The sequence below is a fragment of the Dasypus novemcinctus genome, chromosome 26 (assembly GCF_030445035.2).
Source record: "Dasypus novemcinctus isolate mDasNov1 chromosome 26, mDasNov1.1.hap2, whole genome shotgun sequence".
NCBI classification, from domain to species: domain Eukaryota; kingdom Metazoa; phylum Chordata; class Mammalia; order Cingulata; family Dasypodidae; genus Dasypus; species Dasypus novemcinctus.
Genome location: NC_080698.1, coordinates 7,444,425 through 7,460,943, shown reverse-complemented (window position 1 = coordinate 7,460,943; position 16,519 = coordinate 7,444,425). Strand labels below are relative to the sequence as shown.

The following is a 16,519-nucleotide window of genomic DNA, read 5'->3' as shown; positions in this document are numbered from 1 at the left end:
CAGAGACGGTGATGGGGTTATGGCAAGTTTAAATACCACTATGATCACAGTTCTTACCAAGATTCAGCCACATTTCTTGATTAAATGCTCCTTGGAATTTTGGAAACTTTTGTTAATTTCCATAGTCTGAAAAAGTTGCGTTTGGCGGTTTTTGCAGTGTTCTCATTACTTTTATGGAGGAGCAGGGTTTTGGAGGTCCTTCCGCTGTCATTCCAAAATTGCTTTTCCCCATTCCTATAGTTTCAGTTTTTCCTGAATGTGTATGTGTGGAATTAAACAATATGTAGCTTTCTGAGTCCTGCTTTCTTCACTTAGTGCAATGGATATAAAACATCCATGTTATAGGGCAAATCAATATGTTGTTCCTTTTGTGGCTAAATGCTATTCCCCTGTATCGATGTACCACAGTGTATTAATTCTGTGACTGAAAAACACCTTGACTGCTTCCAGTTTTTTACCATTATAAATAAGATTGATATAAACATTTGTGTACATATTTTTGCATGAACAGAATTGTTTTATTCACTTAGATATATACCTGGAGTGTGATTTCTGGGTCATGTAGTAAATCTATACTTAACTTTAAAAGAAAATGCTAAACCACCTTCCAATGTGGTACTGTTTTGCTTTTCCAGCAACAAAGGATCAGAGTTACTGTTGCTCTGCATCCTCACCTGCTTTCGATATGGTCAGGATTTTTTCCCCCATTTTATTATAGGTGTATAGTGGTATCTCGTTGCAGTTTGATTTGAATTTCCCTAACGACTAGTGGTGTTGAGCATGTTTTTATATGCTCACTTGCGATTCACATGTCTGTGAAGTGTCTGGTCATATCTATTGCCTTTTAAAAAATGGAATTGTTTTCTTACTGCTGAGTTCTAAGAGTACTTTGTAGGATTCTAGATATTAGTCTTTATCAGGTAATTAACTTGGAAATATTTCCTCACAGACTGTGTCTTGTCTTTTCCCTCTCTTTCTTTTTAAGATTTATTTGTTTTTCCTCCCCCTGTGAGATCGCTCCCTCATCTGTCTGCTTGTTCTTTGTGCTCATTGTTTCACTCTCTTAACCGGTCTTCTCAGAGCAAAAGTTTTAAATTTTGATAATGTCTGATATATCAACTTTTTCTTTCATGAATCTTGCTTTTGGGGTTGTATCTAAAAGCTCATTGTCGAACCCAAGGTCACACAAACCTTCTCCCTTGTTTTCTCTAGAAGGTTTATAGCTTTAAGTTTTTCCTTTAGATCTATGATTCATTTTGAGTTAATTTTTGTGTAAAATGTGAGGTATATGTTATGGGTTTTTTTTTAAAGATGGTGTCCAATTATTCCAGTACCATTTGTTGAAAAGACTATTTCTGTTGAAGTGCCTTTGGGACTTTGTAAATAAAATTGGCTGTATTTGTCAGCATCTATTTATAGGCTTTCTGTTCAACTCCACTGATGAATGTGTCTGTCCTTTTACCATACCACACTGCCTCTATTTTTTGTTCCTGTAGCCTTATAGTAAGACTTGAAATTGTATAATATGACTCTTTTACCTTGACTCATTTTCAGGATTGACTTATATATTCCAGTCTCTTGCCTTTCCATGTAAATTTGAGGATCACAAAATCTTGCTGGAATTTTGACTAGAATTGCACTGATTCTATAGATTAAATTGGGAAGATGGGAAGTGGATGTGGCTCAAGCAGTTGGGCTCAAGTCTACCATATGGGAGGTCCAGGGTTCAATTCCTGGGGCTCCTGGTGAAGGCGAGCTGGCCTGTGTGATGAGCTGGCCCGAGTGCAGACCTGGCCCATGTGGAGTTTTGGCCCACGCAGGAGTGCTGGTCCATGCAGGAGTGCTGGCCCACGCAGGAGTGCTGTTCCACATGCAAGCTGGCCCCAGCGGAGAGCTGGCAAGCAAGATGACACAACAGAGTAGAGAAAATAAGAGATGGAGCAGACCAGAGAGCTGAGGTGGCACAAGAGATTGGGTACATCTCTCCCACTCTGGAAAGTCCCAGGTTGGTTGCCGGTGCTGCCTAAAGAGAAGACAAGCAGCACAGAAGAACACACAGCTAATGGACACAGAAAGCAGACAGCAGGGGTGTGGGGCAGGGGACGGAGAAAAAATAGGTAAATCTTTTTTAAAAATTGGGAAGAAATGGTGTAGCAGTTTGATATGGGTATGAATTCCAAACATAGATACTGGATTATGTTTGTAATCTGGTCTGTACCTGGGCGTGATTGATTTAGGATTGAGGCATTAATTGGGCCATGTCATTAGGGTGCCAACTCCCCGCCCCTGGGTGGGTGGGGACTCACAGATAAAAGGCATGGCACACGACAGAGTTGAGGGTTTTTTGATGTCGGAGTTTTGATGTTGAAGTTTGATGCTGAAGCCTTAAACTGGAGCCCCAGGAAGTAAGCATGCAGAGGAATGAGAAGCCAGCCCCAGGAAGGGAAGAACCCTGAGTCCAGGAAGAAGCAATCCTTGGGACGAAAGGAACCTTGAACACAGAATTAAGACCCAGGAAGTCTGAGCCCTGGCAGACATCGGCAGCCATCTTGCTCCAACACGTGAAAATAGACTTTGGTGAGGGAAGTAACTTATGCTTTACGGCCTGGTACTGTAAGCTCCTACCCCAAATAAATACCCTTTATAAAAACCCACCAATTTCTGGTATTTTGCATCAGCACCCCTTTGGCTGACTAATACAGAACCTAATCCTTATAACACTGATTTCTTGGACTTCACTGGTCTTCCTTTGTGACCTTGTTTAGGAAAATTCCCTATGTGCTCAATAAAGATAGGTGTTCTCTGTTAGTAGTTGTAAAGTTCTAGGGATAGCTGTTAGGTCAGGAATATTAGCAGTGGTAGTCAAATCTTTTATATATTGGCTCAATTTTGCATGTTCGTTCTATCAGATCCTTAAGAAGATTGTATTAAAAGCTGTAATTCTCTGTAAGTTGGTCACCTGTTACTTAATAGAGTAAGGAACTATAATTGCATCACCTTGATTATTTTCTGTGTTTACTGCATAAAAGATGCCTTTCATCTCCCTCTACTCCCTGTCTCCTGTAAACCTGTCTTCCAGACTCTAGCTCTGTGAGTCTGCTTGATTTTCTTAATTCATATCCGTGAGGTCATGTAATATTTGTCCTTCAGTGCCTGACTCACCACTCAGCATAAGGTCTTCAAGAGTCATTCATGTTATCCCAGGTTCTAATACTGCGTTCCTTCTAACAGCTGAGTAGTATTCCATTGTATGTATATACCACAGTTTGCTTAGCCATTCCTCTGTTGATGGACATTTGGGTTGTGTCCAACTTTTGGCAATGGTGAATGCCGTGAATGTTGGCATGCATGTATCTGTTCATGTCCCTGCTTTCAATTCTTCTGGATATATACCCAGCAGCGGGACTGCTGGATCAAATAACAGATCTATATTTGGCTTCCTGAGGAAATGCCAAACAATCCTCCACAATGGCTGCACCATTCTACATTCCCACCAGCAGTGGATAAGTGGATTTTCTGTGTTTATCACATGTACCTTTCAGTCCTTTGCCTTAAATGCTACAGGGTAGAACAAATTTCTACCCCACCTTTCATTTGGTTCATATTGGTGTGGTACATTGTTTCAATCACTCTGTTTCCAACTTGTCTGAATCTTTTTCTTGTAAATTTGTCTCTTAAGAGTATATTTCCAAACCATATCCTTTTCCCCCCTTGGAAAGTCCTTGTTTTATTCTGGAATATTTAACCTATTCATACTTATTGCAAATGCTCTTTTATCAGGACTCATTATTGCCTTCTTGTTTTGTATTTTCTATTTTTCTCCTTTAATTTTGTTTGTCTTTTTTTTAAGATTTATTTATTTTATTTAATTTCCCCCCCTTCCCCGGTTGTCTGTTCTCTGTGTCTATTTGCTGTGTCTTGTTTCTTTGTCTGCTTCTGTTGTCCTCAGTGGCATGGGAAGTGTGGGCGGCACCATTCCTGGGTAGGCTGCACTTTCTTTCGCGCCGGGCGGCTCTCCTTATGGGGCGCACTCCTTGCGCGTGGGGCTCCCCTATGTGGGGGACACCCCTGCGTGGCAGGGCACTCCTTGCGCGCATCAGCACTGCGCATGGGCCAGCTCCACACCGGTCAAGGAGGCCCGGGGTTTGAACCGCGGACCTCCCATGTGGTAGACGGACGCCCTAACCACTGGGCCAAGTCTGTTTCCCATAATTTTGTTTGTCTTCTTATCTTCCATTGAGTAAGTTTTCTTTCCTCCCTTGTGTTTAAAGTTCATACTATCTTCAGGGAGCCTAATATAACTTATGTAGTTCCCCAAATAATATAGAAGGCTTGCCATGCTCTGAGTCCCTCTTTTTTTTCCCTGCATTCCCTGAGAAAATATGGTGTGGCAGAGACTTCTCAGTTCCTGCCCTAATGCTCTCATTAATTCCCAGATTAAGATCGGTGGTTTAAGACAGTCACATTATTTCCTGGAATAAAACTTCACCTTTAATCCTCCCTTGTCTTTATTTATGTGGATGTGTTCATGTGTCTAAGATCAAGTCAATGAGATAAGTTGTGTAACTTCTGGGAAGGGCTCAACCTTCTTATCCTCTTCCCTTTCTTCTGGCTGTAAGGTGGATGTGATGGCTGGAGCTCCAGTGGTCATTCTGGAGGCCAGGTGTTGAGAATGGTGAAGACAAGACAGTAGATAGAACTTCAAGTCCTAGACAGTCTGGGACACTGTCCTACCAGTCATGAACTTCCACCTTTAAACTTATGTTGCCTTGTTCAAGTCAAAGTTATTTTGGGTTTTCTACCACTTGCAGCCAAAAAACAAATAACAAATAAACAAAAAACAACTAATGCTGATAAAGACTTTAGTACCTGTAAATGAAGACCTGCATGTGAGAGAGAATATAAACACCGAGTAGTGGTTCAGCTGAGGGAGTTGGGAGGCTTGTTTTAAGGGCTCAGCTTGCAAGCTGGAAAGCCGCTGACTCTCATTACTATTGACACCTTCGGCCACACGGTTCTTATTGTTGTGCTTTGGAAGGTTGCCATGTGCCGACCAAAGCTGCTTATTAGCAGAAATTTAGAACAATCAGTGACTGCTGGCTCTTCCTGGTACTGCTTAGCAAACAGAGATAGTGGAATTCAGTCTGTACTGGGCTGGTCTGCAGGCAAGGATGAAGGGAAATCCGGCTTTGACTAGGTAGTCACCCTTGAGCCACAGCCTGCACTATAAATTGCCTAAGAATTCCATAATTTGTCATCTTCAAATGTCAAAATGTGATTCAGTCTCCTTAGCAGGAGAAGGAATCGACGCCCCACTGTACCCTAAAGATGAAGCTGCTGAGCGGGCAGCACGAGGGGGTGACAATCCCCACGACAAAGGTCCCAGATGGCCAGGTTCTGGGAGGGGTCGGGCTGAACCAGGACCCTGGAAGTGCTCAGGAAGCCCTGGAGGGGGCCACGGACACCCCTCCGCCTCCCTCTGGGTTTTCTACTGCTGCTGGACAAAAATTACACAAACTTAGAGACTTAAAGCAACGCAAAGGGAGGGTCCGGGCGGGGGTCCCTTTAGAGTTGCGCCCCCTCCCAGGTGCCCGCCAGAAGCGCGGGCAGGGGCGCAGCCGCCGCGAGGGGGCGCCCGCGAGAGGAGCGGGCCATGGCGTCCCCGGGCGTCCTCCTGGGCGGCGGCTCCCCGCGCCTCCTGCTCTGGCTGCTGCTCCTGCAGCCCCGGCTCGGCCAGGCGCCCGCCGTGGGCAGAGGCCGTGGCCGCGCGTGGCCCCCCGAGAGGAGGGCGGGCGGCTCAGCGGCCTTCCCCACGGGGCTCTCTGCGCCAGCAGGTGGGAACTGCGGCCTCCAGGGGGACTCCAGGGGGTCTGCCCCACCCAGGGCCCGTCACCCCCGGGGCCCACGATGCCGGGACCCCCTCGCGCCAGCTCCCATCGCCAGCAGGGCCTCTAGGACGCCGGGGGGCCTCAGCATTCAGCCTGGTGAGGTCCCAGGCTCAGGCAGGTCCCCGCCCCCAGGAGGGTCACCCCCTCAGGTCCTGCTCCTGGTTCCAGGTCTGCACAGGCCTGGGGGGTCAGAGGGGCACAGCCCTCCTGGGGAGCTTGAGCTTGAGGGTCAGACCCTGTCCTGGAGGGTTTGCGGGAGCCCAGCCCTTGGTGGTGGAGGGGGATGGGTAGGAGCTTTACTTCCTGTCCCCTCTCTTTATGAGCCGTTCAAGATTGTGGCCATCGGAGTAGAATAGTTGGTGGAAAACCAGCGGCAGCGAAGAGGTGGCCCTGGCAGGTGAGCCTGCAGGTGGATAATTCACACATATGTGGAGGATCCCTCATTGCCCATCAGTGGGTGATGACAGCGGCCCACTGCATATTTGGGTGAGTTGCTTTGGGGTTCAGCACTTGGGCTGTGTGATCAGTCCCCATCCCTGAGTGTCCCTCCTCATCATCTGAAAAAGGGGAACACAGACCCATAATTTTTTTTACGAGGTACCAAGGATTAATCCCAGAACCTCAATGTGGGAAGCAGGGGCTCAACCACTTGGGCTACATCTGCTCCCCAGTCCCGTATTTTTTTTTCAGTCTGGGGTGAGACCAAAGAACTTGACTGCTAACTAGTTCCCAGGTGTGGTGATGAGGCGGCTCAGGGACACCCTTTGAGGACCGCTGTGCAGAGTGGTCAGGGGTGTGGAGGGAGGAGGGGGCTTGCAGGGAGGGAGGGGGCTGCTGGCTGCCCTGGAGCACGGGCCAGGCTGGGAAGCCCCCGGAAGGTGTGCAGGGCAGGGCAGAGTCTCCAGGGACGCTGAGGCCCGCATGTCCCCCTGCAGCCACCTGGACTACACGGTGAAGCTGGGAGACACACACGTGCATCATAAAGCTAGTACGGCGGTCGCGGTCCCGGCTCTAGACATCGTTTCCCACCAGTACTTTAATGTTAGAGCTTTCAGTGAAGACATTGCTCTCGTTCTCCTGGAGTTCCCTGTGACCTACTCCCCGCACATCCAGCCTGTGTGCCTCCCGGAAAAGTCCTTCCAGGTGGCAAGCGGGACAGAGTGCTGGGTGACCGGATGGGGCCGCCTGGTAGAGGATGGTGAGACTATGGGCAGGAGGCAACCTCGGGGCGAGGGGAGGCCGCCCAGTGCCCTGGGTGGGCCTGAAGCCTGAAGGGGGGTGCAGGGAGGGTGGCGGGCAGAGGAGGGAGGGGGAGGGGCTGCCCTGGAGAGAGGCTGATTCGGGACCTCTGGGAACGACCTGCCTGGAGGCTCTGACCTGCCCAGGAAGGTGAAGATGCTTCACTGAGGCTCAGGTCACCGGGTCCCTGTCATCACGGCTACTCAGGGTGACAGGCGCCTGGTGCTCATTTCCCAGGCTGCTAAGGCCTTGCTCTCCCTCCTGTGCTCTGTCCTGCCTTCTCCTGTGGGTTTTGCTTCTTACCTCCTCCTTTCACCACGTCAGCCTGGGGCCCATTTCCTCCTGTGTCAAACGGGGACCGTGCCCACAGCCCCGCCTTCCTCTAGGGGCGTCTGTGAAACCCTGTGTGGAGCCCCAGAGTGGGTGCGGGCCCCTGTCCTGCCCCACTTACACAGGTGCACTCGCTCCCACCTTTTCTCTTTTTAGTTTCGATTCCAAGACCAGTTGAACTTCAAGAGGTGAAGCAAACCATTATTCGTGGTGAGAAATGTGATGAGATGTACCAGAAAAGGTTAAAAACATTAAGAAGGCTGGTGCGCAAAGGGGTCATCTGTGGCCAGTACCACGGGGGTGAAACCCCCTGCCGGGTCAGTTGGCGCCGCTGCCTTCCTGCATTTCACTCTCCCCTAAAGGTCTCCTCCTTCCCAGGAGACCAGGCCCGCGTTTCCAGCCTGCCCCCCAGCGCCCCCGGATGAGTTAAGGTGTGGGGAGGAGCCCGCGGCTCTCCGAGCTGGCCTCCCTGCTCCTTCAAAAGGGAGCAGTCCTCGCTCCTGGGGGCGCTGCCGGGCGGGGGCAGCTGGGGTGGGGACACTGAGTTCCCTGGGGCAGCTCATTTACTTAAGTGGATTCCCTGGAGTTGGTTAATTGCACTCCACTGACTGATTTCCACTGGGGGCCTCCCCTGTGCCAGCATTTGCCCATGCTCACGCCATCAGCACAGCACCCCGGCCACCTGGACAGCCTACCTGGAGCACAGGTGCGCTGAGGGCCAGAGGGCGCCCTGGGACGCCTGTATGCCCCTGGCCGAGTCCACCCTCTGCTCCCAGCTGCGCCCTGGGCGGGGCGCGCTGCCAGGCCCCAGGGGATGAGTGTTTGGAAGTTCTGGAAACAGAAGAGCATTGCAGGGAGAGGGGACGGCAGGGGCAGTGCTTAGAGGTCTGGGGGCCTGGGTGGTGGGGGAACGTTGGACACGCCTGGGCAAGGGGGGAGCAACTGAGGCAGAGTAGAGGGCTAGAGCCAGGGTGTGTGGCCCGGAGCGCTGTGCCAGTTTCTAGACTTCCATCGGGCAGGACGGGTGGGGGGCACGGTCAGACTTGCCCTTTAGATAAATGCCCCTTTGGGCTGGTGGTGCCTAGACTGTGGGGTAGCAGATTGTTGTCACCCACAGGCAAGGACATGAGGCCAAGCAGGGCCTGGGCCCTGGGCTGCTGGGGGGGGAGGTCAGGAGAATCATCTGTTCTTCCATGACAGCATGTGGGGGGGGCAGGGACCCTGAGGTCTGGCTGAGGTGCTCTGAGGGGGCCCCAGGGGAGGTTGGGAGGACGTGGGAAGTTGTTTGACGTGTGGGTTTGGGATGTGTGAGCAATGGGTGGCAGGTGGGTGTAGGATGTGGGACACGTGGGTTTGGAGATAGGAAGAAATTTCAGGTGAAAAGGATGTGGGGACCCCTGTGCAGGGTGATATCCCAATTATATGCCGTTCCTGCTGTGCCATGGGAGGCTCCAGGAGGGTGGTGGGAAGGGCTCAGGGAAGTGGAGGAGCAGGGGCCCTGAGAGAATTTCAAAATGGAGCCAGCTGGCCCACCTGGCCTGAGGCCACCTGCCCTTCTGCCCCCTCGCCCAGGGCCCTGCGTGCGGGGAAGGAGTGGTGTTTAAGGAGACAGCGACCATCCCCTTGGACCTCTCCATTCCCGGGTCATACCCGGAAGTGGAGGCCTGGGGGGCCTTTGGGTGCCTGGGGTGCCGGGGAAGCCCCGTGCGTGCCTTCCTCGCAGCACCCTGCGTGCAAACAGCCTGCTCTGACGTGGGTGTCTTCACGCCTGCTGTTGTTTCCTTCTCTTTCTCCAGGGAGATTCTGGGGGCCCCCTGGTCTGTGAATATAACAACACCTGGATCCAGGTGGGCATTGTGAGCTGGGGCATTGCCTGCGGTCAGAAAGGATATCCAGTAGTTTATTCAGATGTTAGTTACTTCAGGGAATGGGTCATCGCTCAGGTGAGTCAGGCTTCCTCCCTGGACCCAGTGGCCTTGCTCACCTTCGGCCTGTTCCTGGTGCTGCCCCTGGGCATCCTGGTGACCCCGTGATGGCCCAGCGCACTCCCCTCCAGTCTCTGGTTCTTGCCCCAAGCCTCTGCTTCACCCTCCCGGGCTTCCTGTCTGCACTTCCTCACATTCCGGCTGGATCCATTGACCCTGTGGAGATCCACACGACAGAGCATCGCAGCGAGGCCGGGGCTGGGAAGTGCCCCGGCCCAGGGCACCTGTCACCTGCCTGAGGCACACTCAGACCCTGGCTGTGAAAGATCCAGCCAGAGGGCCCTGACCTGCCAGGTGGAGCTGATGATTCATGGGAATTTTGGAGAACATCACCAGCAAAGAGAGTGAAGCAGGCGTCGCCACCTACCTGTGGGGTACGAGGCTGGGCATTTCCCTCTTGCCTCGGCTCTCTGGGGCTGGGAAGCTCCCTGGCACCCCAGTGTGGATCCATCTGTGAAAGGACAGCCTCTGCCCCGCAGGCCCACGTGGGGCAGCCCAGTCCTGGAACCCCCTTCCTGTGTGCCCTGGTGGCCACGTCCAGAGACTCCCCGTTGTGTTGAGGCCTTATGGAGTGTCAAGATCAGGATGTCAGCTGAATAAATACTTGAGCGTCCCCTGTGTTCCGAATCTCTGCTCACACATCACATGCTCTGAAGAGAACCCATTTCCATTAGGTATTGAAGATATTCATGGTCCCCATTAAACTTTAGGAGAAGGGGTGCTGAGGTCCTGCCTCCCCAGAGATAAATCCAGTGACGTCCTTAGGTCCTGCTGCCTGGCCTTACTAGCATGTCTGTAGCTGGTGTTATTTTATTTGTGATTAACAGCCTCTGCAAAAGTTGAGCAAGAGAAAAAGGGCCTTAGGCATGGCACACTTGCACCTCCTCGCACCCCTTTTTCCTGTTCTCCTATAGATATGCCTTAAAGATCTCAGGAGCCCCAAAAGCCGAGTCTACCCAGTGGGGCATGGAGGCCTGGGCTCCGTCTGTGTGTGTGTGTGTGTGTGTGTGACTGCACAGAAGTACTTTTGCACAGGTAGCATTCCTAATGTCTGGGAGTCACCTCGCTGGTTACTGATCACCCCCTAGCCTGTATCTCCTGCTCTCCCACTCTTCCTTGGCCAGTGCTAGAGCACCCAGTTATCAGTGGGCCACAGTGGGCAGTCTCAGAGTGTCACCTGCTGCCCAAAGGAATTGGGGCTGGTGTGCTCTGTGATCTCAAGCTCTGGCTAGGACAGCCATACCAGTAAGCCCTAGGTTATGGTCTTTCCATTCTTTCTATGGAATGCCTAGCTGGGCAGTTCATTCAGAACAAGCCACCTTGTTCTTTTCCGGGTTGTTCCCTGTGCTGGGAATTACATTATGGCTCCTCATTTCCTTCCCTCTTCCTTCTCATCTGTGAAGGCCCAGCACAAGCTCTCTCCTTGCAAGACCCTCTACTGTCCACCACCTGGAGCTGTGAAACATGCTTTTGTCCAGGCTCCCCTGACTCCGAGTGTGCCTGCTCCTTTCCTGGGTTTCAATTCCTTGACATTTTGTTCTTCCAGGCCAGAGGTCTGTCTTGTCCTCTATCTTCCATCTTCCAGCTCAGGCTTGGGCAAGAGCAGGAGTTCAGGAAATATTTGTGACATGAATGCATGAGTGGGTAAATGCACACTGACCTCTCCTCTGTCACCTTATCCTTTCTCTCCTGCATCTCTCACCTCATTGCTTTGTCCCTCTTTTCCTTTCCAGGTCCCTTGGTGAAGAGGAAAAGAGCAAGTGGGTGGGCAAGGCTCACAGCCCCTGCCGTAGGAACAGTCCCAAGCTCTGGGAAGTTTACGGTCCTAGATGGGATGATATTAGGATGTATTTCTTGTTCTAGGGAAACAGGAACTCTATTCAAGGAGGCTGGTAACTGAGGAAGAGCGACTGGTTTCCAGAGAAGTCAGGCATGGCCTCCCAGAGAACAGAACAAGTGCTAAGTAAATGTTAGCTATTCTTATTTTTTCCAAAAGCAATTTGTGTGGTATCTCATATGTATCACTCAATGGGCTGGAACCACAAACAAGATACAGATTGCCTTAGGAGGGAGGAGGAGTCTTCAGGCGTACCCTTCCGTAAGGGGACTGGCTGTGTAGCAATGAGCATGCCTAGTACCAGACTGTGGTCTTGAAATATTATTTCCCACCAAAAGAAACCAGAGTTTCTTGGAAAAATGGCTTGCAAAATTTCCAGATCTGGAACAGGAAGTCTATAAAACAGTCAGAAATTCCATGTCTTACCAGACCTGAAGGAAGCTATCAAAGACCACTTGAATTGTGCTAAACAATTCAGGAACCAATTTCAAGAGGCTTCCTACAGTAGACCTGTGGTGTTCCCCCAGGCCCCTTATACAGAAAAAATACGTCTATTTCCCAGCTATACAAATATTGATTCTAGCTGCATGCCTTACAAAGAAATGAATTCAGTTGCAAGGAACCAATTAGCTCAAGATTATGCCCCTTCACAGAAGGTAAGCTATAAGAAATGATCGGTAAAGCTGGGTGTTTTAGTTTGCTAGGCTGCTGAAAGCAGATACCATGAAATGGTTAGCTTAACAATAAGAATTTATTAACTTATTAACTTACAGTTTTGAGGCTGAGAAAAATGTCCATATCAAGACATCATATGGCTCAAGACATCGGTTGTGGCTTAACCAATTAGGCTCCTGCCTACCACGTGGGAGGTCCCAGGTTCGGTTCCCGGTGCCCCCTAAAAAAGGAAGATGAGCATACAGTGAACAGGCACAGCAAGTGCAAACAACAAAGGTGTGGAAAGAAACAAATAACTTAAATCTTTTTTTTAAAAGAAGAAAAAGATCATTAAGGTGATGCTTTTGTTCCAAAAACTGACTTCCAGTAGTCCTTGACTCCTCTGCTACACGGCAAGGCACACGGCAGCCTCTGCTGGTATCTTCCTTTTATTCCAGATTTCGTTACGTTCAGCTTCACGCTTCCACAGCTTTCTTACTCTTTGTCTCAGTTTATTCTCTTAAAAAGGACTTGAGTTAGAGGATTAAGACCCACTCTGGGGCATGGCTTAACTGAAGTAACCTCATTGAAATGTCCTTAAAATAGATTTACACTCACAGGAATGGATTAGCTTTATGAACATGGTTTTCTGGAATACACACAGTTCCAAACCACCACAATGGGATACTAGGGCCCAGCCTCCTTGCCTCAATTTGGGACAACTTGGAAGGGCTTCTTGTAGGATCAGCTAGGACCTCAGTGGCAACTGCATTGTAGCTTAGCTTCTCCCATTGCCCAGTTCTGCCTCACTTGCTCTCTTACAGGCTTATCTGCCAAGGGTGCCCTTCAACAACCTTTGCGTACAATTCTCTCTTAGATTCTGTTTCCAGGGAACCCAGTCTAAAACATTTCTCCAGACCAAGGATGGGACAATTTGATTGTGTTGGCTTTGGTCAAAGGCTTCTTCTGTGTCTATTAAGATGATATAGTTTTTCTTTTATCCTTAGCTATATGATTTTTACATGTTAAATAAAACTTGTATTCCTGGAGTAATTCCCACTTGGTCATATGTATTATATACTTTTGGATTTGATTTGCTAAACTTCTGTTTGGAATTTTGCATATATGTTCATGGGGTACTGTGTTTTTTAGTTTCCTTTTCTTGTAATGACTTGTTTTTTGTTGTTGTTGTTTTTTTAAATATTATTTCTCTCCCTCCCTCCCCCCCATTGTCTGTTCTCTGTGTCTATTTGCCGCGTCTTCTTTGTCCGCTTCTGTGTCTATTTGCTACATCTTCTTTGTCCGCTTCTGTTGTTGTCAGCAGCAAGGGAATCTGTGTTTCTTTTTGTTGCGTCATCTTGCTGTGTCAGCTCTCCATGTGTGCGGTGCCATTCCTGGGCAGGCTGCACTTTCTTTCACGTTGGGCGGCTCTCCTTATGGGCCGCACTCCTTGTGCGTGGGGCTTCCCTACACGGGGGACACCCCTGAATGGCACGGCACTCCTTGCGTGCATCAGCACTGCACGTGGGCCAGCTCCACACGGGTCAAGGAGGCCCGGGGTTTGAACTGCGGACCTCCCAAGTGGTAGACCGATGCCCTAACCACTGGGCCAAGTCTGCCGCCATGACTTGTTTTTGGAAGCAGGTCATTCTAGTCTCAGTATGATTTGAAAAGTATTCCTCCTCCTCAATTTTTCTGGAAGAATTTTTGTAGAATTAGCCTTATATCTTCCTTAAATATATGGTAGAATTCAACAATTAAACCATCTGGGCCTGGTGATAACTTACTTTTTGGAAGATAATTAATTGTTGAGATTCAATTTCTTTAATCGATATACCACTTGTGTGAATTTTGATGGATTGTGTCTTACAAGCAATTTGCCCATTTCATCTAGTTTAACAAATTTGTGGGCATGTAGTTGCTTATAATATTCCTTTATTATCCTTTTTATGTCTGTGGGATCAACCCTGATGGCCTCTCTTTCATTTCTGATATTGGTGATTTGTGTATTCTCTTTTTTTCTTGGATAGCAGAGGTTTGTGAATTTTATAGAATTTTTAAAAGACCAAATTTTGGTTTCATTGATGTTCTCATTTGTTTTCCTGTTCTCAATTTCACTGATTTCTTCTCTAATTTTTATTGTTTCTTTTCTTCTGCACACTTTTGCTCTTCCTTTTTGGTATTTTCAAGGTGGAAGCTAAGATCATTGATTGCAATCTTTCTTCTCTTCTATTATATACATTTAGTGCTATAAATTTCCCTCTAAGCCCTTCTTTTACAGCATCACACAAATTATAATTTTGTTTAGTTCAAAATATTTTTCAGTTTCTCTTGAGAACTCTTCTTTGGCCAAATAGTTTGGGATTTTCCAGTTATCTTTCCCCTGTGGATTTCTAATTTAATTCTTTTGTTATCTAAGGGCATATTTTGTATGATTTTCTGTCTTTTAAATTTGTTATGATTTTTTAAAACCTCCTATCTAATGTTTCATTGTGTGTTTGAGAAGAATGTGTATTCTTCCTTTTTAGGCTGAAGTCTTCTGTAAATGTCCTGAAGATCTAGCCAATTGATGGTACTGTTCAGGTCAACTATATCCTCACTGATTTTCTGCCTACTGAATCTGTCAATTATTTATACACAGGTGCAATTAATTCTCCAACTATAGTAGTGGATTTGTCTATTTTTCCTTGCAATTGTATCCATTTTTGCCCCATGTATTTTGATGCTCTATCATTAGGTGTACACACATTCAGGATTGTCCATTGGATATTTGACCCCTTTATCGATTATGTTATAACACTTTTTAAACCTGATCACTTTTATTGCTCTGAAGTTAATATAATCTGTCTCTAATTAATATAATTATCAGTTTTAAAAAATAATTAGTGTTATCATGGTCTACCTTTCTGCATTCCTTTACCTTTAATCTGTCTTTATACTTAATGTGGGCCTTTGTAGAGAATATACACTTGGGTCTCTTTCTTTTTTTAATCCACTCTGATAGTCTCTGTCCTTTAATTGGTGTATTTAGATCATTCATATTTAAAGTGATTAATGTTATCATTGGATTAGTATCTGCAATACTTGTAACTCTTCTGTTTGTTCATTGTCCTTTGTTTCTTTTTTGTTTTTCTAATCTTTTTTTTGTCTTATCTAATTTTAATTGAGCACTTTTATGTGCTTTCATTTTCTCTCCTCTCTTAGCACATCAGTTATACTTCTTTCAAAAATTCTTTTAGGGAAGTGGATGTGGCTCAAGTGATGAGGCCTCCTCCTACTATATGGGAGGACCTCGGTTTGATCCCTGGGGTCTCCTGGTGTAAAAGAAGAAGAGAAATCATGCCTGTGTGATGAACCAGTGCCCTCATGGCCAAGTGCCTGCATGGCGAGCTGAGTGCCCATTTGGGTGCCCACGTGGTGGCCAGTGCCTGTGTGGTGAGCCGGTCCCCATGCAGTAAGCCGAGTGCCTGAGCGAGTGAGTCACACAGCAAGATGATGATACAACAAAAGAGAGACGAAGGGGAGAGTCAAGGTGAAGTGCAGCAGAGACCAGGAACTGAGGTGGTGCAATTGACAGGGAACTTCTCTCCATATTAGAGGTCCCCAGGATTGAATCCTAGTGAGTCCTAGAGGAGAAAGACAAGAAGAGAAGACAAAAAGAAATAGATACAGAAGCTAGGAAGGAATGACATAAGTACAATTAGAAAACAGAAAAATATGTCAAAATTAAAGAGCATACTCTTTTTTCTTTTTTTTTGCCTCATGTATTTTGGGGCACACTGGTTAGGTACATGTACATTGAGGATTATTATTTCTTATTGGTGGATGGCCCATTTTATTAACATATAATGTCTTGTTTCTAATAACAGTTTTGCTTTTTTAAAAAAATATTTTATTTCTTAATTATCTTTATTTAAAGTTAATAGATCACACAAAGTTACATTAAAAAGCATAAGATGTTCCCATATACCCCACTTCCCATCCCCCACCCCATCATTTTTTTAAATTGTATTTTTCTGAAGATAAATGGATCACAAAAAATGTTACATTAAAAAATATGAGAGGTTCCCATATACCCCAACCCGCCCCCCCCAGCCCATTCCTCCCACATCAACAACCTCTTTCATCACTGTGGCACATTCACTGCGTTTGGTGAAAACATTTAGGAGCACTTCCTAACTTCATTCCATTATGGCTGAATATATATTGAATGACTTCCTTTTTTTTTTCATTATGGAGGCTTGTTTTGTGAGCCATCATATGTTTGTTCCTATAGAATAATCCATGTACACTTGAGAAAAATGTGCATTCTGTTTTTGTGTGACGTGTCCTATACACATCTACCATGTCTAGTTTGTTTGCAGTGTTTCTTAACTGGGGGTCCACAAATTCATAAAGGGTCCATGGGAAGATTTCAAAGGAAAGATTTCAGAGGGTCTGTGAGCCTGAGTTGAAATTTTTAATTTCAAGAAATGTTGATGTTGAGTGTCAAAAAACTATCTGCTGCTGTTTTCTGAGAAGGGGTCTGTGGTTTTCACATGACTGGCAAAGAGTTCCATGGAACAAAAAAAAATGTTAAGAACCCC

The 16,519-nt window shown here is 47.4% G+C and overlaps 1 protein-coding gene across 1 annotated transcript; it reads left to right on the top strand.

Moving 5' to 3' along the window:
• Nucleotides 1-5,653: 5,653 nt before the first annotated feature.
• Nucleotides 5,654-9,490, top strand: LOC101443713 (serine protease 44). Its single transcript, XM_012530879.1, has 5 exons — nt 5,654-5,834; nt 6,221-6,374; nt 6,824-7,098; nt 7,632-7,774; nt 9,254-9,490. Exons 1-5 carry the CDS (start codon nt 5,654-5,656, stop codon nt 9,488-9,490), a joined length of 990 nt encoding a protein of 329 aa, XP_012386333.1.
• Nucleotides 9,491-16,519: the final 7,029 nt, after the last annotated feature.